General features: G+C 42.1%; 1 protein-coding gene across 3 annotated transcripts; it reads right to left on the bottom strand.

The window, feature by feature from the left end:
* Positions 1 to 369: 369 nt before the first annotated feature.
* Positions 370 to 27,694, bottom strand: arhgap32a (Rho GTPase activating protein 32a). Of its 3 annotated transcripts, none has more exons than XM_063017389.1 (22): positions 27,603 to 27,694; positions 23,376 to 23,493; positions 20,781 to 20,871; positions 19,766 to 19,860; positions 19,579 to 19,663; positions 14,613 to 14,699; positions 13,113 to 13,250; positions 12,215 to 12,307; positions 11,095 to 11,217; positions 10,914 to 10,991; positions 10,580 to 10,661; positions 9,668 to 9,817; positions 9,472 to 9,574; positions 8,387 to 8,531; positions 8,148 to 8,230; positions 7,808 to 7,915; positions 7,024 to 7,169; positions 6,710 to 6,911; positions 5,956 to 6,098; positions 5,802 to 5,870; positions 5,068 to 5,724; positions 370 to 4,506 (listed from the first exon to the last, which is right to left on the bottom strand). In XM_063017389.1, exons 2-22 carry the CDS (start codon positions 23,468 to 23,470, stop codon positions 2,297 to 2,299), a joined length of 4,983 nt encoding a protein of 1,660 aa, XP_062873459.1. In that variant the 5' UTR covers positions 23,471 to 23,493; positions 27,603 to 27,694; the 3' UTR covers positions 370 to 2,296. The 3 variants fall into 3 exon arrangements, with proteins under 3 accessions (XP_062873459.1, XP_062873460.1, XP_062873461.1); XM_063017390.1 differs by having other exon boundaries at positions 23,376 to 23,489; positions 27,603 to 27,617; XM_063017391.1 differs by lacking the exons at positions 19,579 to 19,663; positions 19,766 to 19,860; positions 20,781 to 20,871; positions 23,376 to 23,493; positions 27,603 to 27,694 and adding an exon at positions 16,495 to 16,500.
* Between the last annotated feature and the right edge of the window lie 250 nt (positions 27,695 to 27,944).

The following is a 27,944-nucleotide window of genomic DNA, read 5'->3' as shown; positions in this document are numbered from 1 at the left end:
ATAAACACACACACACACTATGTTTTGGGACACCCCTTCTAATTTTTTAGTTCATGGCACAACAATTGCTAACAGACAGGTGTAATAAATCAGTTATATAAAGGAAATTAGATGCTTCCAATGTGGCAGCAACAGTTTAGGGAAGGTCCCTTCCTATCTAGCATGATTGTGCCCCTGTGCACAAACACAAAGCAAGGTCTATAAAGACATGACGAAAAGCTCAGTTTAAAGACACTTCAGTGACCTGCACATGATATATACAGTATAATTCCTGTAGTTATAGTTGATAACTCTGAAAGCAATAATACTGTAAAAAACACTTTAAAAATTCATTAAAATATTTTGCAAGATAGAAATAATGAACAGCACTTGTTTTAAATAGACAACTTTAATAAGACTTTAAGTACAATGTAAAAAAAAAGGATTCAACAACATAAGCAAACATGAATAATGCACAACTGCACTGTGAATAATGAGACAACTCCTTTGATCGAAATGAATATATAAATGTACAATAGAGTTCTATTTGTAACCATTTAATGGTCAATTCAGCCACCTGACCCTGTTTTTTTCAGGGTCAATCCCTAGCTCAGTTCTTTTAATATTAGTTCTTTAATAAAATTCTAAATTGGGGAAATAATAAATTTTTAAATAATTTTTTCTTTATTATTTAAATGTCTAGTTATTACATAACAGAGACCGGACGATAAAGTGCTTCCTTATCCATGGACTACATTCACTCACGGCACTTTATTAGGTACATCTATCTGTTTGTTTATTTCATTATTAGGATTTTAAGGTCATGTTTTTACACTTTGGTTTTACAATTTAATAAGGAGCAGCTTATAAAATAATCAATAAATGAACGTATTAAATAAGTGTACCTAATAAAGTGCTCAGTGCAAAAAAACATTTAATATTTTAACATAATATTTTAAAGCCATTACCAACTTCTGTCTCAATTGTGTTTGTGTATAATTTATTTTAATTGACATTTTTTACACTGTAATAGACATAAATGAGACATCAGTGTCTCACTGAGTGAACGTAATGAACTGGAATGAAAAGTTTGCAGATTGATGTGATGGTTTGCAGTTTTGAGTCACAGTTGGACCATCTGCTTGCCAAAATAATTTGCACACAATAAAAAAACAAATGACAAACTGGTAAAGTATTACAGCATAAAAACCCTGTATGTAGGGGATTTAAGTGATTTTGGTCTTAGTCACATGTATGCTAAAGCCTCTCTATACCCATTGCTAACGAATAGGTGTATAAAATCATTTTATATTTAATGTCAACCAGTTTTATCAACCAGATCCATCCTGGTCAGGGTTGCGGCTGGCCTGTTTACCACGTGAAAACACTGGGCGAAAACCATCAACACTACAAGAAACAAGACAGCAACAATAAGAAGATGGCCTTTTTGCATGGCCTAGCAAATTTTGGTTTGGAACTTGAACTCCCTGAAAATGCTTGAAGGAAAATGCTAATTGTTTTTAATTAAAGATGTTGCAAGCAGCACTGATATATTTTAGTTATATGGAAAGCATCAGGGTATAAGCAGCACTTTCGCCTCACAGCAAAAAGGTCCTGTGTTCTATTCTCAGGTGGAGCGGTCCAGGTCCTTTCTGTGTGGATTTCCTCCGGGAGCTCCGGTTTCCTCCCACAGTACAAAGACGTGCAAGTGAGGTGATTTAGTGATACAGAATTGTCCATGACTGTGTTCGATAGTAAAACCTGAACTGATGAATCCTGTGTAACCAGTAACTACCTGTTCTGTAATTAATGTAACCAAAGTGTGTAAAACATGAGGTTATCCGTGGTCCATGAGGTCAGCACTCCTTGGTCAGGGCAGACTGCGGTGCTATTACAATCTGAGAACTGTAAACAACTAGATTGGGAATAAAGGGTGAAGGGGTGGGATGGCTGAGGTCACATGATGGATTGGTGTCCTGTGCTGGGTGTGTAATTGTTTTGCTCCCTGTGATTCCAAAGGAACCGGACACACCCTGACAGGGACAAAGCGGTCATTGAAAATGAAATCTTTTTAAATATGAGCCACATTTATCAAAATCTATGATTATTAAATGTGTGATAATTGATAAAGCAACCAGATATTTTTCTTTACACCTACACTTCATTTAATGAATCAAAGCTCTGTGAGTGTCATTTTATGTAGTGTGACATTAAATGACCCTTGAAATTTCACACCACATTTAAGTCTTAAAAGTTTTTCTTACACTCCCAACATAAAAAATTCCCAATATAATTAAAACCCACAACCAAGTGGCTGTCATTCAGCGTATACTTCTGTCTTAGACCTAAGTTTAGAACGGAGAAAGCTTCCAGTGCCTATATCTGTGGTGTACAGTCTGGATCTATGAGGGGGCATACAGCCATAGTTTGGGTACATGACAGGACCTTTGGGCTGCACAGGCACATAAGAATCCATGTAATTGGTGCGAGATGGTGCGAACATGCTACGAGTCCTCTGTCTGATCTGGGCGGGATATGATAATCTGTGATCATGATCCACAGTCATTTTGACATGTCTGGGTTGTTGATGGGTTTTCATGCTGTGTGACCTCTCTAATCTTTGTAGATCACTGTCCTTGACCCAAACGTGCTGATAGTCCTCTTTAGGACAGTTCCTCATGATCAGCTGGTTCTGGCTTTGAATCTGGGTGTCGGTGTGTTTGAAGTCGGGGCAGCTGTATTCTTTATGCAGAGTCAGGTTAGGCGGCAGTGGTTGAGACTCCAGCATGTGCTGTGGGTAGTTCTGCATGGAACGACTCTGCTTGAGTTTGGTGCTGTACCCACTCCTCTTCACGCCCATCTCAGTGGCAGTTAAACTCTCAGGGTCGGATAGTGGGTGCTCCGGTGAGTAATGTGTCACCATTGTAACTCTGTATTTTCCATCAGCACCTTCGGTGGAAATGAGCAGATCTTTGCCTGAATCTGATTTGTTCCTGGTGTGCACTGTTTCCTGCCACCTCTGGCTCGCTTTCTGAAAATGGGGCAGGGGCAAACTAGGATCTTGTGGCTTCTTTTTCGCAGCAGTCCTCTGTCTGACAGACTGATTTAAAAGTCGATCTTGTACACCAGCATCCATTACCTCATGCTGAGCAACAGTTTTCATCCTTGGCAAAGGATTGATGCCTTGGTTTACAAAACTACCCTCTCTGCTAAAAGGCAGGTTGACGCAGGGGTTGTGATGGCTCTCACCCCCGCTTATAACCCTACCAGGATGAGAAGGCATCCTGCGCAGGCTGTAGGAGTGGCTGTACCCATGGCCGCTTGTTGGATATTGATCCGGGTTATGTTGAGCTCCGGAATAGGGCTTGAACCTGTACTGAACTTTGCCATCCACAAAGTACGGTCGCACGTGGTGAATATTTGAGGAAACCGGTCGCTGGAAAGTATTGTGTTGGTTGGATGATTGTGGGGAGAAGAAAAACGAGTCATCTGGTGGTGCATGCATAGAGCGCACCCTACGGATAGTGGGATACACGGACGCACCATCCATCGGGGGGTATCTCGGGCCACCGTGTCTATAAAAACAACTTGAATAGTAGTCGTCTCTTCGTTGACTTTTGTGTTTAATAGACTGGTGTATGGTCCTTGGTGCCAGGGTGTTGTATACATCCCTAAAAGGAATCTTGGGCTGCTGTTGGATGTAATCAGGCTGATAATGACACGTCTGTCCCAGTGAACTTGAAAGAAAAATGTATCCCGAAGTCCTCGGCATGTTATCACTGGGGTTGCCTGGGTAATGTGCAGTCTGTGGAGAAACTGGAGCATGTGGGAGAACGTCATGGACTGACGCTGGCATGGAAGCTTCTGCTAGTATGACACGAAAGTTAGACTCGTTGGCAGCTTGCTTGCTGAGCAGAGCAGCCAAGGCTGACTGACGTTCAGAGGAGCCATGCAATGCAGAACTGTTTAACTGGAATTGATTGAGCTCCACCTCTGAGCTTTCGTCTGGACTTCCGTTATCAGTACCGACTCCAACATGGCGCACATTTTCTTTAACAGATTTGTGGCTCTCGGGAGCCTGCTTAGTATCTAGTCCTTTTGCAGCAGATGCATCCTGGGAGGGTAAAACGGTTTCAGGACTTTCGGCAGATCCGCCACCACCATCGGAGCAGCTGAGTCCACTCTCACTTCCGTGGCAGGCACGGGTGCTCTGTGGGCTGCCTGCATCCGTGTAGCTTCCGGTAGAGATGGTGCTCAAAGGTTTTACCTGTTTACTAGTGGACGAGTTCTGAGGCTGTAAGGACAGCGGTGAGGGCCACAGCAACATAGAAAGCGGGTCCTGAAGATGAACTGGAGAAATAGGAGTGGGGGGTTCGGAACTACCTCTCTTTCTCTGCGATGTGGCTTGTTGGGCTGATTCAGCCAGAGCCAGAGCCAGCATCCGGGCGGCGCTCTTTACCGCCGGCTGGGAGGTTATGAGAGACACGGACCTCACGAGGCCTGGTGTGCAGTCAAATGTCACAGCACCTGAAGACAGGAAACATGAATTGAAGAACACAAACAAGATAAACAATTCAGAGATTTGAATGGCACCAGTCATTAAATTAAATAATAGAATAAACTGAAGCTACAATACACAGCACAGCTACCTTAATAGTTGAATGTAAACCTAAAACATCCAGTGACGGTCTCAAAGACATAAATTCTCGTCCGTGTTTTGACACCCACCCCGCTTCCACAGAATTGGTTGGGAGTTTTCCAAACTCAGTTACCCGAGCCGTGTTTTTAGCTGCTTTACACTGAGACATCTTGGACTTTTTGACTAATCGATTGCTAACTGAATTGCTGTAGGATTGCTAGGACGCCTCATAGCGCAAATTAACCAGTAAACGTGAGACACTTAAATGCTATGTGAATGAAAAACGTTACATGGCGAACATTAGAGTTTGATTTTCAAAGCAAATTGCATATTACACAGGAAAAGGCTCATTTCTTCACAGCTGTGAATTAGGTAGGGCCTTAATTATAAGGGTAAAAAGAGGATGGTCGCATTAATAAAGACTAAAACACTTTGGATCATGAACATACCTGATTCTGTTTGCTTCACTGTTCTGGCCTGCTCATCAGTAGATTTATCCAGGCTTTCAGAAAGTAGAGAAGAGGGCCTTTGGTGCTGATCTTCGCCCTGTGCAGACGTACTGGCCTTGACCACAGATGGCTTTACTTCAGTGGAAGAAACAGACCGATCTTTTGTCTCTGAATCTACCTCAGGTTTCTGGGTGCGACCCACAGGTGCCGTCTCAGAGGAGTCTGGCTCTTTAGTCGCTGTAATCAACTTATCTGAAGTTAAATGCCTTTCATTTGCATTTTCTCTGGTCTTTGGAATGAAATCAGACGCTCCAGTGGGACCGGTGACCTCGTTTGAAGATCCCGATTCCCTGGAAGTGCCTCTGTCCTTTTGGTTAGTGCTTCTTTTTCTTCCTTCACTAGCTAATGCACTGCCCTGAAACAAAGCTGGGTCACAGTCCAGACCCTGAGCTATGCCAAAATCTGCATCAGCCGACTGCGGGCTGGATATCAGTGCAGGTACACACGTGATGGATACAGCCTGGGCTTTCCTGCTGTCTTTATAGCTTGTCTGTGAGTCTTTATGGACTCTGGGTTTCAACAGGTCTTCGTTGAAAGAGGTGGAAAGGGCATCGCTGGTGGAGCGAGGCCTGCGTGATTGATACACCACTGATCCACCTAAAATAGGGATCCAAATAGATGTTTAGTGGACAGACACGGCACAAACAACTGAAATGAACAGAATTTTATTTTACCTTCAAGATTTGAGGAAAGAGATTCTTCACTTTTGGCTGACCGTAGAGTTCCGTTATCTCCTCTACCACCTAAGAGAAGTTAAGTCTCTATCTGATCATGAACTATTGGTTGTTTTAAAGACAATGTGGGTAAGTAATACAAGAAATGTCCTACCTGGAAGAGCCATGGTTTTTATTCCACTAGGCTCACTGGGGTGCTGACGCATTTTACGCTTGGATGTAGTAGATTTTGCCATACTGAAGAATGAACGCCAGCTTGCCACAGGAGATTTCTTTACCTTGGTTTGAGCCTTCTTTCTATGAGAGCATAAAACATCATTTAGTCTAATTAAAAAGGACAAACAAATAGGAAAATAACTGCAGGCATTTGCTGCAATTCATCCACAAGAGTGCAAGTAAGGTAGCACCGTGAGACTGCATCACCAGGTCTGGTCTGCAGTCTGCATTCTGATTTGTTGTTCTCACACTGTTGAAAGCACACACGTGTTCACACTGCCATTATATAATGTATCATTATGGTCTGCCTACACAAAAACAGGGCAATTCATTTATAACACTGTCAGAGAGAGGGAGTCCAATAGTGGTACACCCTCCTTGGACGCCGTTGGGGTCCCCAGCAGTGGATTGGCTATGCTAAATTGGGAGAAAAAATGGGGTAAAATGCATAAAAAATACGCAAAAACCTTGAATTAACGATTAAAAGTACAAAAAAGGATACCTATTGTTTTTTTAATCCACTTAATAGTATTTTGTAGATACAAACAATTTAGAGTTTAACGTCTGCAACACACCTACCTAAAGTGGGATAGATGCAATAATACATAAATATCATAATAGCAATGCAAATAAATCATACTACAAAAGTAATAGTATTATAACAGTAATGCAATAAACTCAAATGAGCACACCTGTCCAGGGGAAGGTCAATAATGGTGTGAAATTTGCCATGTAGGGCAGCCGGTCCTTCTCCCACCTCGATGTACTTGCTTCCAGGAGACACAGGAGAGGAGAGCTGGGCCTGAGTGCGGGCCTGTGCCTCTTCCAGAGACAGCAGCTTAGTAGACGGTGAGCACACCAGTAAAGACTTGGGCCGGGACAAAGTGGTGTGGCCTGTAAATTAATTCATGATACAGAGATGTGTTTACTTAACCTTAATTATGCTTAAAACATTCACATGTCCAGCAGCTGAGTGGAATTAAGCATTCGTTTTTATTTTCAGTACCTGAGCTCTCACGAATCAGAGTGCTGAGTCTGGAGCTAAAGAGTACGTCTACATGATTAAGGATGAACTCCACCACAACCGACTGAATGCGCACCTCCATGAAGGCAGACGTGCCACTGAAGCAGGCGGATTCGATTTGCTTAGACCTACGATGCACAGGAACCGTTAGTAAAACAAGCATTTACACAAGCTTTGTGCTCAGTATGCATGCTGAAAGTCAGAAACTGCATCACGCACACCAATTTATTAGACAATTTATAGGACACAGTCCTTAAAGTCCATCCATACTGTAACAATTTTTTAATCATTTTGGGTGATTAAGTGTAGACTGATGAGTAGGACTGGAAGTAAAAAGCCAAATAAAACAGAGGAACCAGAGGAAAACAGAGGAACCTTGATTTATTGGACCTCCATTTAATGGATTTCAGATTTAATGGACAAAATCTGGAAAACGGAATGTCTGGTCCTGATTATTTAAAATTCCCGTGAGAAGCGGTGAAGACCAGTAGTTCAGTAATTGTCCGCTAGCCGGTGAACATCTCTTTGTTTACATTAGTCATAAGCTTTGTTTTGCCATGAGGCTCGCCTTGTTCTCGCCTTTTCCTCTGTGTTTATGCTTAATTTTTGCAAGTTCTGGTGATTAGTTACGGCTTCTAAAGACAAGGGAACTGGTAATCGAAAGAGGAGCAGCTAGGTATTGCTGAAAAGTTATAACTTATTAAGAAAGTGGAAAGCAGCGTTTTCTTGAATTTTGAATGTATATTAACAGCATAAAACAACTTACCTTAGGAGATTGGGAGCCCAGACGATTGCCAGGTTTTTGGAATGCATGTTGGTGACATAACTGAAGGCTGCCATATGTGCCAAGTGCCTCATAAGGAACTCAAGAGTTCTAAAAAAGTAAATAATAATGATTGAATAAAAAGAATCTTTAAAAACTAGACGTTAAAGTCTATAAAACATCTAGTACAGAAGTTTTACAAATAAATAATGAAGAATCAGATCACATTTTACGGGTAATTAATGCAAAAATCTACCTAATACCACTTTTGCTTCAGTACTGTTAACAGAACAGACTGCAGTACTACCTTCTGTCAGCAGAGTGTACTGTGCACCAAACTAACCTGTAGTGTGGAGGTGGCAACTGCTGAATGACGTCATGGATTTTCACCAGTCTTTCGTCATCGGTGGCTGCTGACACTGCTTCCTATAAAAGTACACACATGCACACTTACACAAAAAAACATGAACAGTCACGTTTTTAGTATTAATAATGCATCTGGACCCGATGTCCAAATGTCGGGTAGATGTTTTATGTGTACGGTGCAGCAGCTTCATGAATAAAACATCTGTCTGTGCTTACTGAAAATTTGTCATAGAGCTGGTAGGTGAGCAGAGGGTTGGGAAGCTCTCGGAAGTACAGCTTGCACAGGGACCCTACAGAGTGGATGTCCTGGATATAGGTGTCCTTAGTGAGGTCTGGAATGTGCTCCGAATCAAACTCATGCCTAACAAACAGTAGAGGATGCAGCCGTAATTAATACATTGTGAAATAAGCTGTATTTTTAACAAGGTAGTACAGCCAATGTTTTTGGACACCTGTCGAGATTGTTGGGTTCAGGTATTTCAGCCAGACGGCGATTAATAGGGAAGCAGTAGCTCTTTATTAAGAATTGCCCTTGCATTGTATTACAAAAGTCAGATCTGACGTGGGCAGACCACTCCCACAATAGCTTTAACAAGCACAGAACGTGCACCTGCCACCTAACACAAAGTACACAACGAACACAAAATGCACTACGTGCTTCAGCATTTGGATTATAACTATTTACATACAAGCAAACCACTTTAATAACCACAAAACACACTTTTTATTCCCCACAAATGCCTCGGCGGCGGCCGCACGGCATCATGGGCTCTGCCCTCGCCTACCCTCGCCTTACTATAACGGTGGACCAGCCGGTCGCCACAATATCGGTCGAAAGCTCACTGTCACTGAGATCCGGGTTTGAATCTCAGCAGCGCTGTCGGCCCGGCCGGGCGTTTACACAGACATGATTGGCTTTGTCTGAGGAGGGTGGTGGGAGGGACGTCTGAAGCGTTGCCATGGATTGGCACCCTGTCCAGGGTACTTCTGCCTTAACCACTGTTAAAGTAAAATAGGGCAGATAGACAAACTGTTGCCATATGATGGTCTTTTGCGATGTCCATCTTTTACATTATATAAATGTGTTTATGCATCTTCCAGTCTAGCAGAACCTTATTACTTATCAGAACAGTGAGAATAATTATAAATGATCCATTTTCACTTTCTGATTCAACAGATTTTGCCAATGTACATTTTCTCCCAGTGGGTCAAACATTCTAACAAATGTTATTTCAGCTTCTCTTGTTTTAAACCGCAATTCCTTTGAACTATCATTGCTTTCATTAAAAGGGATTTGTTACCGCAGTTTCTGGATGTTGGAGGAGATCCCAGACAAGCGGTAAATTCCATCCACGATCCCATGCTTTTCAATGAATTCAGTGCAGCTCTTAATGACCTGAGGGACTGGACCAGAAAGATTAAAAATAAAACATTAGTGAGGTAATGCTTTTGGTTTTGATATTGATTCCTAATTTAAGGTTCCGGTGCTTCCCTCACCATCAGAGCCTGAGTTCAGTAGATGTTCCCCGAGATCACAGCCGAACACCCTTTCCCTCAGTATCCCTCTTTGCTTAAGCTTTTGTTTGGTGGGCCTCGACTTCACATAAGTACGAAGAAATGTGATCAGCTTCCCATGCTTACCAGACACTGGAATAGAGTAAAACGAAAAAGTATTTGAACCCTCAAGAGTGTCATGTGACCAGTTTTTGTCCCACATATTTAAGAACATTATGTCTTGTTGTGGCATCATATATATGGCTAATTCTTTTTTAATGCATTTTCTCCCATTTTCTAGCCAATTGCATCATGCTTCCTCTCTACTGGTGCCGACCTCCGCCCCGATTGTGGAGCGTGAACTGACACATGCACCCTCCGACACATGAGCGGTAGCTAACTGCATCTTTTTCACCTGCACGAGGCGAGTTTATATGGGAGTCAGCCTTGTGCACAGAGAGCCACACCCTGATCACATTGTCCCTCTACTCTGTGCAGACGCCATCAACCAGCCAGCAGAGGTCATAATTGCACCAGTTCTGAGGTCCTTATCCGGCACCCTCCCTGGATGAACAACAGCCAAACGTTGTTCATATAGCCACCCAGCCCAGCCGGATGGCAGAGCTGAGATTCAATACGATGTATTCGAAATCCCAGCTCTGGTGTGCTAGCGTATTTTATCGCTATGCCACCTGAGTGACAAAATAGCTTATACTTCACTCTCCATATAGCGAGATCTATAATTCTGTGGTGGATTACATTTATCTAATTTCTCTTAAATGTTCCACACCTGATTCTCAGACATACACAAGGTACAGTTTTAATCCTTAACATGAAACATTTGGTCAGAATATGTGTACCCTACAAGTGGTCATCTTTTATTTACATATTCTCAATAGCAAAGGCACACATTACCTGGTTTTGCTAATGTACTGGTCACATTTGGTGAAACTTTCTCACTGATTATTTCCACACACTCACTGGGGAAAAATCCCACCTGCAAAGAGGATAAACAGGCAAGAAGGTCAACAGTCCAAGTAAAAAAAGAAATAAGTGGATACTCTCTCTTCTCTCATCCAATTTCCATTACTACATTGTCGAGCTCCACGCCATGCATGACATCCATGCTGATTTAGTTAGTAACTGTATACCCACACATTCATCTGTGCATGGTAGAAGTACCAAATGTTTAGTACATTAGTGGATTTCAGATCATCTGAGAAATAAAGTGGTATAAAGTGTCTCAAACCTGAAAACCATGTTTCCCTCTCCACCAGCCCGAGTCTTCTTTGGGAGGCATATCAATGACAGAAACAATGTCTCCAACCTAAACATTAAAAAACACCATTTTGCACTGCATTGGTTTACAGAAATAAACAAATAATGGTCCAATAATAGTACAAAACCTGGACTTAAAGGGACTAAATCACCTCAAATGAGAGCTCGTCAGCAGCCTGAGCTATGTAGCGCTTTATGACATGAGCAGCGGCGACCGCTGGCACATTTATAAAGGACTCATCGTGGACCAGCAGATGGTTTCCCTTATTATCAATCTGAGTGAAATAAAGATACAGACAAAACAATCAAAATTATTAGACAGATAAAACTATACAGGTATATAGCAAAAAGTCTCAGAGAACAAAGCTGGCGCTCTTCTCACTGCTTTCTGTGATTCTCAAGGCAAGTCAGCGCTCTCCTCCGAACATGTTCAGCTGCCCTATTACATCAGCTGTTTAAAAAGATAATGTGGCTGACTTCATATGTATTAGAGGTCAGCCCATGCCCTCCCAGAACAAACTGTTGAGTCCATGCCAGCTTGAATGCTAAGCCAGCTTGACTCGTTACAGCTGCTGTATCGCAGCAGTGGGGGCCTGGCATAACAGACTGCTGTACCACCCGATTGGCACTCCAATACAAGATATTTTGAAATTCTATCATCGTTTAAGGTCAAACATTTTACTCAAATTGTTATGCTGATTATATAATAATAAAACAATGTTTTAAATTCTAAATCTTGCTGTTTGTGTTTTACTCCAAGCAAGTCTATTCAGCATAAGGGAGCCAGGAGCAATTTCAGTCTGCCTTCTCATCTCACTTACTGAGGGATCTCACAAAAATCCCAGGCACTTTCACAAATACACATTCTTTTTTTCAGGTTCAAACAATTCCACCTTTAACCATTGCAAATGAAAATCCTCGCCCATGTACTCTGTCAAGTTCAAAGTAATTCAGGTACTACTCGGAATCATTCTGATAACAATAGATTTGAACCACCTGCACCTATAATGGGTGCACGTTACTCCCTAGTGTACCAGGTGTGTTATGCGAGTGAAATCCGAGTTCATTCAGCAACAAAGATGCTTTGTGTTCATCAAGTGACTAATGCTACATGAGACGACGGGCGTCTCTTCAGCATCTTCACACAAGACTGGTCTGTAACTCACATTTCCAAACAGCACTCTGAATGTATTTGCTAGAGGCTCATTGAAAGACTGAGCTTTGAGCTTAATGGATGAGTAAAAATCAATGAGCCAATGCTGCGCACCCTACCTCCATCCATGTCAACGTAGGGCCGCAGTTTATCTTGTTGTCAGCGATGGTCGAAAGACGGGAAAGGTAGGCAGTAAGCATCTGGGAAAGTGGCTGAGGAAGCAAGACGACAGACAGACGAAAAATAATGATCACCTTAATTTTGTTAACAAGCTGACCTAAGTACAATCAGAAGAACTGATTTGAAAGTAAGTTAATTAAAAAAGTTTTCTCTCTATTTGCTGTCTGATGTGTTTTTATGTGTTTGCTGGGTGTGTAAAGTAAAAATCAATGCTAGTGAAAGCACCCACTGCATGAAGAATACACAACCAGTTGTGTTTAATCAGCTGTACATTACACAACATGAAGCAAACAGAATCTGGGTTCATCCCAAATCTAGTCGTTTCCAATTCCCTGATTGTAAATCCACCTCTGCCTCCTCTGGTGCCCTAGATTATAGACATCACATACGGCATGCTTTTATTTGGCATATATACAGTACATATAAGGTTCTACAGTACAATGACTATTTTTGCTGTGCATCAGAGTGTAAGATCAGCCGGGGGATCAGCCAAAAGGGTTAAGGACCTTGCTTACTGGCCCAACAGTGGCTGCACAGCAGAGCCAGGATTCAAACCAACAACCTTGCGATCGTTAGCCCAAAGTTGTACCCACTAGGCATCCACTGTCCTTTTTACCTGTCTGAGCATAATGTGCTACTCTGTGAGTTTCCCACCTGCAGAAGTCACATTTGCAGCAGCCACTCGTGCCTGTTTAGGTGCCCAGCTACGCCGGTAGCACAGCTACGATTCAAACTTACAAGTATTAAAAGTATTAAAAATGCTTACTTCCATACACTCAGCCTTAGGATTAAACCTGTTATTTAGGGAGCATAAAGTAAAGAGGGATATGGCGCTACCCCTGCAGTGTCTTTAAGGCTCTCAAATCGGGGCAGCTCTGTTAGATGAGAAAACCTTCTGTCATATATACAGAGATGGAGGTGCTTGTCGAGGACGCGGAAGTCTTCATACGACCGTCTTACAATCCATTTCTTTCCCTACACACACACACACACACACACACACACACAGGAATAATACAGGAGTTAGCAGGATACAATGTCCATGTTAACCAAAACAGAACAAAATGCCAGGGTGCAGAAACTAAAAGAAGGAATGAATTTCCTAAGTCAAAAGAGCATTTGTCAGGTCTGGCACTAACACTGATGATGAAAATAAGAATATGAATCATACCTGATAACTGATTAAAAACAGTTATGCCATGGCTGGTAAGTAGTTGTCCCAACCAAGCTCAGCCAATTGTACGTTTTTGGAGAATTAAAGAATTACTGTAAAGCACATGGACTAACCAAGAACTAAACCCAGCGTCATAACCCAGCATTTAAATCTGAAGAACTCCATTTTGTGAGGATTTTAAACTTCCTTTTTGCCCATTTTAACTTGCACTTCCACACATTGTTCAGACATCAATGTTGGTGCACATCAAAAAATTAATTTGAATGAAAGAATGAAAGTGGGTCACCAGTAATAATCTGATTTAAATGACAAATGTTAAACATATAGGGTAGTGGTAGCTCAGTGGTTAAGGGACTGGATTAGTAATTAGAGGGTTGCTTGTTCTAGCCCCATCACCACCAAACTGTCAATGTTGGGCCCATTATTAGGGCTCTTAACCCTCAATTGTTTGAACTTTAGGTCGATCTGGATAAAAAGGTTTCCCAAATGCCGCAAATGTAAATGCTCTTAATTATAACCCTACTAATTACTAAGTTCGGCTGTTTTAGCCCCAACCCATTGCTCAGGTGTTTTAAAATTATTTTTATGATAGTATAAAGTAAATTATGTGGTTCCAACTATGTGGCAACAGTTAAGGAAAGGTGTTTTATTGTTCCAGCATTACTGTGCCCTTGTTCACAAAACCTCAGTGGCCTGCATAGAGCCCTGACCGTAATCTCTTTAAAACCATGAAAAATTGATTGTGGGCCACAAACACAAGCCAAAATGTTGTAGAAATCCTTCCCAGAAGAGACTGTTAAAGTTAAAATTTATGTTAATGCCTATGCGTTTGGAATGGGATGTTCAGCGAGATAACAGACAGGTGTCCATAACCTTTTGACCACACAAACACTGATTAGGTTGTGCTTTGAACTGTCAGCTGTTCCTTGGAACAACAACAAGTGTACTGGTTGTTTTGCCCTTTTGATCTGAGTTTATAGTTCCTCTTTCGACCACAATGGCAAAGCTTGGCATAACAGCCCAGCTATTCAGATTTATGTTACGGAAACCAACAGAGCTCTCCCTCTCTTTCACACACACACACACACACACACACACACACACACACATGCACACTCATCATTTTACGATATTTTTATAATAATAAATAAGACCAGCAATACCTGACAAGAGATCTGGATAAAATACACCAGCTCCTTTGAGTTGAGGCTGCTAAGCAATGGATCGTTCTGCTCCTCGGTCAGCGTGAGCTGCAGAGAGAAAAAGATAGAGAGAAATGATTCAACCGGATGGTCCGAGGGCCAGACCTTAGTGCATGAACAGCCATGTCAGCAACCTGTGTTAACATAGAAAGATGATTCCTATTAAAGCTAAGGAAAACACAATGGTATGTTCACATCTGACCATGAACCATGTGCTTGTTGGACCATGAGTTGGACATTCTATTACAAAACCATTGGCAGTAATTTGTATTTTTCATGGCTAACAGCTGCCACGTTCTGGGAAGGATTTTTACTACATTTTGGACGTCTTGACTGATGCTGCTTCTGGACCACTGCAGCTCAATTCTATATGGCCTTTTTGAGTAAATTCTTTAATCTGCGCTAAACAGACAATGATTGTCTGAGGAAGAGGAAGGTCAGATAAGATTTCCTATACCTTATGCTTATAATGTATGCACAACCTGCTGAAAAAAAACATGTTCAGATAAAACAAACTAGACATAATAGTACATTGTCATTTTTACTAGTTATAGGTATTTATTTATTAGGATTAGGTCACGTTTTACACACTTTGGTTACATTCATGACAGAACAGGTAGTTACATTAGTTTAATGTCAAACGCAGTCATGGACAATTTTGTATCTCCAATTCACCTCATTGCATGTCTTTAGACTGTGGGAGGAAACCCACACAGACACGGGGAGAACATGCAAAATCCACACAGAAAGGACCCAGACCGCTCCACCTGGGAATTAAACCCAGGACCTTCTTGCTGTGAGGTGACAGTGCTACCCACCGAGCCACCCTACTAGTTGTAGGTAATTTGGGACTAGTAAATTTTCCAAGCCTTTACAGAGCTTATTCGCACATCTCTAAATGAGAACGACAATACCTGGCAACCGACTGCATCATTCATGAGTTTTATAGAAGAATGTTCTTAACAATGTTCTTAACAAAACTGTCAGATGATTCAAATTCTTACATGACAAACCGTTTCTCTATTTAATAACAAAACTAAACAGTGCTTTATGGGAAAAAAGCAACTGGCTATTCAACACATCCTTCAAGACATCCTGAGTCCTCATGCATAATTTATATATACATTCATTATCTCCAACCAATTCATCTAGGTCAGGGTCACGATGGGTCTGGTGAAAACAAAAACAAACCCTGGACAGAGTGCCAATCCTTCATCATACAAGATACAACACTTATTTACACATTCCAGCACTACTTTCCATACATCTACCACACGAAAAGAGAACACTATTCAATCCTCACCACAATGGAGCCTGAATGATTTTATCAGCCCATCCTGCTTTATTCAGCTCCGTGCTGAATGCTTTGGTAAACACCTGAACTGTCCCACTCTGTAAACACTCCCCACAGTCACAGCAGTTCAAACAGCCCAGGCTCATCAAACACAGCCCCTCCTATTCTGTGTAAGAGGAATCCAGATCTGTCTGAAAAGCAGCACACATCCATCAGGGAAAAGTTTCCCATGCTGTTCGCTGTAATGCAGCGGTTAGATGTGTCTGCTGCTGTGTCTCATTACAACTAAAAACCAGGACAAAACCGGTCTCCAACTCCTCCTCTTCTGCACTGGTTTACCCCCACCCCCCTCCTGAGGTGATGTGGGACTGAGCACGGCTCAGCTGGCCAGCAGACAGCAGTGCTGAAAAAGCACAAAATGAGTGATACAGCACCGAGAGATGGATCTGTGAGTTCCAGCTAATCAGCACCTCATATTTCTGACATGATCACAGAAAGAACGACACCTAGACAGGGTACTGAGACGGCAGATTATAACAGTAACATTACTCTGAATATCACACTGTTGTCTTAATATTATGGACAAATCAGAAATCCCTTTGTGACATGGCTCTTCTGATCTGACGATCTTTCAGCTTGTAATCAAGTCTTCATCTGTAAAATAGTTCTCAATGCTGAGCATTTATTTCTCGTCCAAACTGAATTACTTATAAAGAAAATTAACAGGAGTAAGACAACGTAGCTAAGTAAGTTGTCATTTCATTTTAGAGGCTTGTTAAATGTTAGTATAAAATTTATTTTCCCTAAAGAGCCACAGACTTGGACACGCCCCCTCTAACATGCCTGCAGTGACTGGCTGCTTCTTTTCACCAACCAGCAGCAGGTTCTCATTTGGGGAGTCACACTTTGTGTAGAACAACAGGTCAGGTCAGTAGCACTGTTGAGATTCCAACTCAAGAGCTAAAACACTCCACAGTGGTCAGGTAGCGTATTAGATGCTTGAGCCAGTTTGCATTATTTTTTTTATTTTTTAATTAATAAGGTATCACAAACGCTTAAAAATTCTACACTACTGACTACAATACTTATTCATCTAAACTCTGAAGTTTTATAAACTTCCCACTGTATTTTAAATGCATCACAGTTTACACATCAATCATATAAATACAGAAGCTGGATTGGGAGCAGTACTTCTTATTGGTTGAGGGCTCTAATACCCCAGGACTCCTTCAGATGTCTTTGGGAGTCAATGTCTTGATGGGTCAGAGCTGTTTTGACAGCATATAAGGTGGATGGTCCTAATGTTTTGGCTCACTGGTGTACCAATAACAGAAAAATTTTAGAATGTCTTTCATGACTAAGGCCTGTTATCCTGAATCCACAGAATTGGTTGGGAATTTTCCAAACTCAGTTACCCAATAGTACCTCTTGGACATTTTGACTAAGCGATTGCTAACTGAATTGCTGTAGGATTGCTAGGACACCTCATAGTGCAAATTAACCAGTAAACGTGAGGCACTTGAACGCTATGTGAATAAAAAATGTTAAATCGCTAAACACAAACCTTACATTTTGAATTTCACAGCAAATTGCATATTACACGGTCCATGATGCATTCTTCACAGCAGTAATTAGGTAGGGCCTTAAATATAGGCTTGGAGTGCTATAGTGTTTAAAATACAAAAACAAGGTCGTTCCACTCCTTCCACTCATTCCTAAATTTCTGGTTGGACGCCAAGTGGATTAAATTAGCCTTGCACCAATAAAACATGCTGTGACGGCAGCCTGAGAGAACAAGTACAAATTAAACACTGGTTAAAACCCTGCTTGTCCAGAATGCCCTTGATCTTTTCAGCCCGGAATAATGTTGTAGTGGCTTATTTATTCAAGAACGACCTTTACTAAGAAATGGCTGGGTGTGCTTCATGAAGGGTTTGCGTATCGTGAGTACCCCTGTTGATTATTGTAATGGAAGTGGGTGTGTGGTGGTGCATTCTGATGCGGCAATACAGTGTGTGTGTGTGTGTGTGTGCTGCAGTATGTCAGTGTGACACACTTAGCACTAGTAACTCATGGCTGGTGCAGGATACTGCAGCATCACACTCATGGTGGACGTGTGCAGAGCTTACAGGACCGAGACTTGAGGATTGAACAAAAATCTATTCATCATCTGCTTGTGTTCTTACACCATGATGCACGACATGTAGAGAACAGATACCACAGCACCAGCATCCTGAATCAATACGCTGTAAAGCCTGCAGAGAACATGAGAAGCTCTGAGTCAACAAGAACAGACAACTACTGCTCTCTACTGGAGACTGAGGAGAAATGCAAACTAGTTTTTTCTTCCCTCAATTTATTTGCATTAACTGCTTTATCCTGGTCAGTGTCACGGCGGGTCCGGTTCCACCAGGAAACACTGAGTACATGACAGGAATACCCTGGACCACTGCAGGGCTTCGACCATTTCCACCCCCTTCCCTTCCTAGATACAGCCAATCAAGTCTGTGTAGACGCCCGTCAGGCCATAGCACCTTTGAGATTCAAACCCCGGCTTTTAGTGGTGGTGGGCAAGCATAATAGACGGCTGTGCTACCCAAGCACAATGCACAAAGTGTTCAGAGAAAAGGCATTCCTATTCGGCTATACTTTAAATTCAGATGTGGCTGTTTAATGTTTTTTTTTTGCATTTGTCCCTTAATTTTCCTCCCAATGTAGTCATATCTAATTACTTAATTGCATTTCGCTTCCTCTCTACTGCTGCTAACCTCCACTCTGACTGAGGAGACCCGTGACTGACACACGCCCCCTCCGGTACGTATGCAGTAGACGACTCCATCGCTTCACCCTGCACGAGGTGAGTTAATATGTGGATCAGCTTTGTGTACAGAGAGCCAGACCCTGATCACACACTATCCCTCGTCCCTGTGCAGGCGCCATAAATCAGCCAGCAGGGGTCGTAATCGCATCAGTTATGAAGAACCCCCTCCGGCACCCCCCCTTTAAGCAACAAGTCGATCGTTGTTCGTGTAGGCGCCCAGCCTGCTGGTAGCAGAGCTGAGATTCAAATCGAGGAGTGCTAGGATCCAGGGAGAGAATTCTGCTTTATGAAAGCCAGTCAGGGGAATATACTGGGGAGTGAGCAGTTCTTACATTGCCTGATACAGACACAGTGATGTCACTGGACCAAATATCTTCACTGGCTTTTTTATTTACTGATGGTTTTTGCATGCTGGCTTCATGAAGCCTTTTCTACAGTATATTAGGAATATTAGGAATAGCCAAGTGTGACTGTTGCTATATAGTAATATAGATCATGGGACCACACAAGGGCACAGGTACCAAGGGAAACGTGTACCGCTAATGTGTGTACCTCTACACTGCCTCCCAATGGCCTTGATGTTTCAGCCAACAATTCCCAACCCCCATCCCAGAGGAAACCCACACACACATGGGGAGAACATTCACACAGAAAGGACCCGAACCCCTTCACCTGGGCATCGAACCCAGAACCTTCTTGCTGTGAGGCAGCAGTGCTACCCATCGTGCCGCCCTGAGGTTTGGTTATTAAACACACATTTTACTCAGGTTTTTTTTCCTGGACTAAAAGCAAGCCTGATTTGTTTGGCTCACCTGCACAGAGCCAAAGTCGACATTCTCATAGTGGAAGTGTGCGCACTCAGCCAGGCGAGGGAAATGGCTTTTGGAGAGAGACAGTCTGCATAAAGAAGAAAGCCCATCAGCACACTGTTGCTATATACTGTTGCAAATAAAACTGTAGCATAATGGAGTGAAAACAGCTGAAATGAGGGGCTCTTACTTTTTCACGTTCTTGACCTTCATGCTAGCAGTGCTGGTGCATGAGCGAAGAGACGAGTCAGCTGACAGTTCAGGGAGGACGGTGGCATCCCTCGCCTATGCAAACACAAACACGCCAACACATTATTACACAGCGCTCTATACGCTTGAGTATATTAAAGCAATAAGCCACGAGAGACCGTGCGTTACTGCGGGGAAAGACGTTTTAGGTCAAAACGACCTTCCCCGTGATAAAATCATAGCAGTAACGCATGGTCTCGAGTAACTTATTGCTTTTATGTAACGGCGGTCAACGCCGCTCAGGTGGCGCAGCGGTAAAAAGACACACGCTGCAACCAGGGCTGGATTTCGAAGGAGCGTCGTTTCGAATCCAGCTCTGCCTTTACGGTCGAGGCTGGGCGGCTATGGACAACGATTGGCCTGTTGTCCGGGTGGGGGGCGGGACTTGAGACCGTAGGGGATGCTCTCTCAGGAACGGGGCGGTTGCGCCCTCTGCTGGCTGGTTGGTGGCGCCTGTATGGAGACGGGAGGGGGTGTGGCGGAGTGTGTGATCCTCCGTGCACAGTACTCTGCCACGCTACACTCGTCAAGTGTGGGTGATAAGACGGTCGATTGGCTGTGCACGTTTCGGAGGAGGCGTGGAACGGCCTCGTCAGCCCCAATCAGGAGCAGGAATCCGCACTAATGAGAGGATGATAGATGGGATGAAATTGGACGCGCTAAATTTATTTTTAAAAAACAGCAGTCAACATAAAATATAATAAAATACAACAATGTTCAATAAATAAATGTTTTTATTTACAAAAACACTTACAAAAAGCATTCTTCCGCGAAATCACGTAGTCCGTTAACAGTGTTTTCAGTGGCGTAATAATATGGAATGATGTGAGGTGGTCATAGGTGTGCGTTTATCGGGGATTTTACAACGGCTTCGAACGCGGCTCAGCCAATCAGATTTTAGGACCGGAACTATCCGTTTTATAATGCTGAACGAAGAATGTGCATCAGATACTGACCATAAGAGCGATGGCATCCTCCCACCCGGCTCTTTCTCCAGCTTTCGGCCTCCTCTCCTGCACATCCTCCTCCTCCTCCGGTGAGTGGGGGCTGGGTACATACACGTACACACAGTAAAAAGGGTAAGCGTTTGAAAAATGCACCTTACCTTTAAAATGGCACAACAGAATGTGGAAGGAAAGAACCTGATGTGTTTGACCTTCTGATTTAGAGGAACATGGTGATAATGCATGACACAAGAAGAGGACATATTCAAATTCCGAGGCTGTGGATGAATCGATATGCAAAACAACATTATGCAGGTTAACCGGGAGGATATTGTGATTATTAGGGCTGCACCGTATGACCAATGAAAATCTTTCTATGTTATGGCCTACGTAAATGCAAAGACACACAAACAAACAAAATATAAGCTGACATCTAAAGTTTTGATACTATTGGCCATACTTGGAGAAATATACTCCTTAAATCTTGAATTAAAATTATATAAACTACAAACTATTGCAATATTTAAATGATTAAAATACCAATTTGGCGCTAGCCCTCTATCGCTGGGATTCAGGGCTGGTTCAGGCGTCTACATACAGAAATGACAGTTGTAGCCTAGTGGTTAAGGTACTGGACTGGTAAGCAGAAGGCTGCTGGTTCAAACCCCAACACTGGCAGGTTGCCACTGTTGGGCTCTTGAGCAAGGCCCTTGCTGTAAGTCACTTTGGATAAAAGCGTCCGCTAAATGTCAAAAATGTAAATGTAATGGGTAGAGCTTAGGGCTATCAATCGAAAAGTTGAGAGGGCGCCACCCCATCACGGGGCTTTGGTCACCCCCTCTTCAGACATAGCCAATAATATCCCTGCAGACGTCCAGCTGATAGCACCACTGAGATTTAAACTTGTATCTCTAGTGTAACAGACCACTTGCCACCTAGCGCTGTATGATTTTACAAATAAAAAGCATAATATGAGTAATTAGAGTTTATCATCCTAGATCAGAGGTTCTTAGCCACAGAGGCCAAAAGTCTAGTGTATGATTCTTCCAGTGAAGAACTGTTAAATGTAGGCTAATACATTGTGGCACCAGTTTGATAAAGCATGCTGGCTGGAGGGCAGTTGTAGCCTAGTGGTTAAGGTACTGGACTAGTAATCGAAAGCTTGCTGGTTCAAGCCCAGGCCCTTAACCTTAGACAATACATACTGTCACTGTAAGTCGCTTTGGATTAAAGAAGCTAAATGTAAATGCACAAAAATTCAATGTAGATAAAAATGGTTTGCTATGAGCATTACATGACTGGCCCGATCCATTCAGCCTGACCACAACCCAATCCAACATAGTTGCCCTTTTAATACTGCTAAGGCGTACCATTTTGTAAAACCAAATACTCTAAAAGATGTATTCAAAATAATGACTTCAGAATGACAATCTTTTGCCAAATATAAGTCACTGACAGGGCAGTCAAGTTCTTAAAGAGTCACTAAAGTACTAATTCATCCCAGAGCTGTTCAACAGGTTTGAAGTCTGGAGTTCTTGCACACCAAGCATGCCCTATGGTTGTTCACATATTTTTGGCCGTGTAGCGTACTCTAAACCTCGCTGATTAACAGCATAAAAAGCAAGTGCATTTCAGCAGTGAACAAAAGCGTCACTTTAGTCAGTTATTCACAACTGAAAAGCCAACATAAAGAACCGGCTTAAACAGTAACTTGAAATGTGAGCAGCTGCGTGGGGCGGGTAAGGTGAGTCCGAGAGGCTTTGTGCTCCTACCAGGCTTTTATTGTGCCCAAAAAAGATTAAATGAAAGACTGAAGTTTGAACAATGTGAGTTGTGGAGGGTGGTTTTGTCGCTGTTGTCTCTAGAGATGAGCACAAAGGTTGATGAAACTCTGTGTTCTGAAAACGAATGCAGAAACTCAAACTGAAACTTAAAGTAACAAGTACATACTGTATTCAAATCTAACATCACACAATCAGACAGAATAATCTTTTGTGAATTTAAAGTCACTGACAGGACAGAAATATTCCTAAACCGGCACTAAGCTGGTAGAATAACTACACTAGAAACTACACATATTGGCTTTTACATACAGACATGATTGGCTATGTCTAAGGAGGCGGTGGCTGAGGCCCAGTGATGGATTGGTGTCATGTCCGGGGTGTGTTAATACATTGTGCCCAGTGATTCCAGGGAAATCGAATCAAACACGACCCTGACGAGGATAAAGCTGTAGTAAAATGGGGAGATGAAATTCAATGAATGAAAAAAAAACATTTTAATTAATGTTACGTGATTCCTGGTGGTTTATTTCATGTAACTTGCCATATTTATAAAGACATTGTTACAGAAATGACCGAAATACAACATAGCGAATATACGTAATATAGATGGTTCCATAAATATAATCCCAGTCACATGTCGTATGCAACTTCCCATCCACAACGTACGGCTCATGCAGGCTCTTGCAGCATATACAGATTAGAACAGCGTTCCTCATCTAGCCCTTTAAAATCCCTGACAAGCGCATACACACACCCATGACTAATCATAATCCTCCACAATGACACGAAGCAAATCGGAGAGGCCAGGGAATCCGTGACTCACCTCTGAAGGGGATCTGGAGCGGCCGTGTCTCCTGAAGGTGCTGAAGCTGCTCTGTACGGTGCTGCAGCGGAGTCGCTGCCTGCCTCCATGATCATGCTTCACCTCAGCAGCTGCCTGTCTGCCGGGGGAGGGAGGAGAGCAGATTGGTGCTCGGTACCGAATAAAGCTTTAACCTTGGCTAGCGGAATGGCTAGACGTTAACCCACTCTAAGCGATGGCATGTAGCGCGTGTGGTGGTTTTTGCATTCGCCGACATGATGTATTGCGGATTAATCAGATTATGTGTGTGTGCACTTAAAGCAACAGGGTTCATTACTTAGTCTGATTTATTAACTACTAGACATTTTCAAGGTCACCTCATATTCCAGTTGTGCTATTTTCTGATGATAATATTGATGCCTAAGACATTCTCTTTTTTTTAGCTATTTTATTTGTAATTTTTGTTTGTAGATTGCCGCGCCACCCGAGCGCCTGCCAGACAAAGTGTCCCCGCTAACTCTTGTCCACTGCCGAGGGCACCTACACTGGGCACATGAGCATTAGAACTGGACAGAAGAAAGCATCCTTGTCTGACGAATTTTAGTTATTTCAAGCGGAGGGCCGGGCACATGTGTGTTGTTCCCGAGTAAAAGATGGCTCCAGGATGCACTCTATGACATGCTGGTCCTTGTCATCCTGGAACCAGATACAATAGGACAGCTTCAGAAGTCCTGAGGAGTCCATGTGTTAGCAGGTCAGTGCTGTTTTGACAGCATGTTAGCCAGGTGGTCCTGATGGTTTGGCTGATTAATGTAGGCTGATTAATGGGACAGTGGTAACCTAGTGGGTGGAGCTTTGGGCTATATACCGGAAGATTGGCGGTTCAAATCCAGGTTCTGCTATGCAGCCACTGTTGAGTCCTTGAGCAAGGCCCTTAACCCTGTCTGCTCCAGGGGCGCCGTACGATGGCTGACCCTGCGCTCTGACCCCAGCTTCCAAACTGGGATACGCCAAGAAAGAATTTCGCCGTACTGTATGTTAGTATATGTATATATGACAAATAAAGGATATCTTACCTTATATGGGATTCAAATTTCTTGTGCTTTTTAAAAAAAATAATTTTATACAGACTTTTTGCAGCCAAACATACTTGTTTTATTTTCACACCTAGTGAGATTTAGCCTGAAATTTCTGTCACTAAGTGACAGATTTGGTGGTTAGAAGAAAAATAGGACACTCAGTCCTCTGCAGTTCTGTTTTAAACAGGCAGGTGATTTTGCTGACTAAGATCATGTGAACAAACTGTGTCTGACTCAGCAGAATTTAGCTTTTATCTGATAAAAGCTTAAATACATGTATGAATTTTTACCTAGTCAGCATGTTTGCCTTAAGAATAAATGAATATTTTAGCCTTGTGTTTATTCATTCTGCCCTGAATGTGAATCAGAGACTTTCTGCTTTAACTCTATTAAATATTCTTCTGATTTACTTAAAAGACTCCCAATCCTGGGGGAACATCATGCTGCTTCATGGCTGGTGGAAGATCATCTGTCATCACTGTATGCGATCCTATAGAAGCTGATGAATGTTTAGTTGCTAGGCAACAAGACTTTCTTCACTACATCCTTATACTCTGTCTTCCAAGTTCTGTTCACCATCTTCTGTTTATCATCTGGAACTTTTTTCTATTGCCACTTCAGATTTTGGTCCACATAATGGGTCTGCATACCTGATTTGGTGCAGTTTTACATCGGACGCCATCCCTGACGCAGATTCGAACCTGGATCTCAGTGGTGGTGGGCTGGCGCCACCAGAGCACCATTGAAATGATTAAAACCACAAACAAGGAGGCTGTTGTGCTGGTAAACAGACTGAATATTACAATCCTCATGCGGATTTGAGCACAAACTTTCAAAACTAAAAATATTCAGATATTTTGCATCATGCCATCGTATTAATGTGAGACTCTGCAGATCATATACACTATATGACCAAAAGTATGTGGACACCTGACCACGAGTGTGTTGGACATCCCATTCCAAAACCATGGGCATTACTATAGAGTTGCATTAAAGGATGTAAAAATGGTCTGTCCGTGATTGCCACATAAACTACTGGATCTCAAACTGCATCCAAAAGCAACATTAGCAGAAGAACATAAGCATTATAAACTAGTCACTTCATTAAAGCCTTTTAAGAAACACAATAGTACTGCAGTTAAAGTGGATGCCACACTGCACTTGGGCCCTGAGGAACTAAGTGCAACAGACTGCCAACCTGCCCTGCGTGTGCACCCAATTCTTTGGGATAACATCCGACCCACCATCACCCTGGACATGAAGCAATTAATTTTGGACATCCCATTACAAAACCAAAGCTATAAAAGTGGATTTAGCTTTTTATTTGTACCTAAATAGCCTCCACTGTTCTGGAATAGCGTTCCATAAAATATTGTTTTGTATCCATGAGAGTTTGTGTCTATTCTGTCAAAAGGGCACAGGGTATACAAGAAGGCCTGGCTTGCAATCTACATTCCGATTCATCTTGAAGATGTATAATGGAGTGTTCATGCCAATGAAGTTTCTTCCCACCAAACTCCATGCCAAGCAACCATGCCTTTATGGACCTCACATAGTTCACAGGGTCAAACTGTAACAAAACTGAATACTTTTATTGAATCCACCTGTTAGCCAGACCTGATTTTAATAATTACAGGTGGCCACATACGTTTTGCGATATAGTGTACATTAAGTTTGAATATTTATTTATTTATTTATTAGGATTTTAACGTCAAGTTTTAATGTCAAACACAGTCAGTCATGAACAATTTTGTATCTCCAATTCACCTCACTTGCACGTCTTTGGACTGTGGGAGGAAACCGGAGCTCCCGGGGGAAACCCACACAGACACGGGGAGAACATGCAAACTCCACAGAGAAAGACCCGGATCGCCCCACCTGGGGATCGAACCCAGGACCTTCTTGCTGTGAGGCGACAGTGCTACCCACCCTGCCACCCTGCCACCCTGCCACCCTGCCACCCTGCCACCCTGCCACCCTGAATACTTTAATGTGGCTAAAAGACCTGACTTCAATAATGACAGGTGTCCACATAATTTTTTGCCATAATGTGTACATCAATTTTGAATATCGTGTATAAAACATGCATGGGTGATTCTTCAATTGCGGGCTCTTTTTACCATCTTAACTTTTGAAAAATAAAATCAGTAATAATTTAGTTTTAATTATGTCAAGATAATGCTTACATGCTTTAGAGCAAAGACTTAATGATGGCTACAATTGAGCTTATATAGAATTTTAATATTTCATATTTATTTGCGAAGTGGCATAGCAAAATGTCATTATGTGTCAGTAATGACGTGTTGCGGTAATGACAATTTTTACTTTTTTTAAGAAAAAAACTAGCTAGGCCATGGATTTGCTAAAGCTAGTCAACAGCTAGTACAAGATGCACTTAAAATACATATAAATAATGTGTAAATTTCTTTTTTTTTTTTTTTGGTAAAGTACTGCCATACTGATGTAAATGGTAATGACGCTGAATAAATATACTCTATGATCAGGAGGAATACATGATTAAATTACTCACATTTCCACACATTAAAATGTCAATCTTCTCTCGTGGCTGGCATGTGCTTCCTTGCAAGTCTTTGTTTCCATGGTTACAACATAAACAAGCGTTACCTTCAAATGATTCCCTACAGAAACCGTACACTGTTGCGGTAATGACGATAATGCTGGGGACAGTAATATATTGCTCAAAAATATGCATAGGTTGTACAAATATGAAAAAAAAAACATTTTGTTTACATTCTTTTTAAGTTATTATAAAACTATATAATGAGTTTGATCACTTCTTAGCATTTTATTAGAGCAGAAAAGTTTTAAAGTCTGGGTTGGGGACAAGGCCAAAGTAGCAAAATATTGATGTAGTATGAAGTATTTTTACACAAATTTATAACCTAGGGACGTAAAAGTTCCCCCAACTGAAGAATCACCCGCATAATTAAAGTGAATATATGCACTAAAAGTGTACCTGTACCCCCAGTACCTGTATTCCTACCTGCACCAGGTAATATGTTAATAATATGCTAATTGTATGTAAATTAGATGTTAATTAGGACAGGGAATATCATTTCAGGTATGAATATAATAATAAAAACATCAGAAATTATACATTATTAGTCACATTTCCTCTTATACTATCATTCAATTATCAATAACTCACCTATCTGTGGCCGCATATTGCAGTGCGTCTCTCTAAATCCACTGAATTAACCACTCAACGCTTCGGTTTAGCCTCTCGTCCATCTCTGTCCTCCTTTAAAACACGTATTATAAGAATATAAAGCCAATAAATGTATTTTAAATGTAATAATTTAATAATAAAGAAGCGAGTAGAGAGTCGTTGGAGTTCAGCTCAGTCACACAGAGCAGCCGTTACTGCGGTCACCTCAGGCTCAGGCAGAGGCGCGCGCTGGTGGGCGTGGCTCAGAGCAGAGCCGGATGACGTAGCCTACAAAACAGTAGAGAGGCTCTGTCCCAATCCGCGCTCTGTAATCGCTTGATC

Source organism: Trichomycterus rosablanca, chromosome 20, assembly GCF_030014385.1.
Source record: "Trichomycterus rosablanca isolate fTriRos1 chromosome 20, fTriRos1.hap1, whole genome shotgun sequence".
NCBI lineage: Eukaryota > Metazoa > Chordata > Actinopteri > Siluriformes > Trichomycteridae > Trichomycterus > Trichomycterus rosablanca.
Note: the sequence above shows the minus strand (reverse complement) of the source record. Positions and strands in the feature narration are given on the sequence as shown.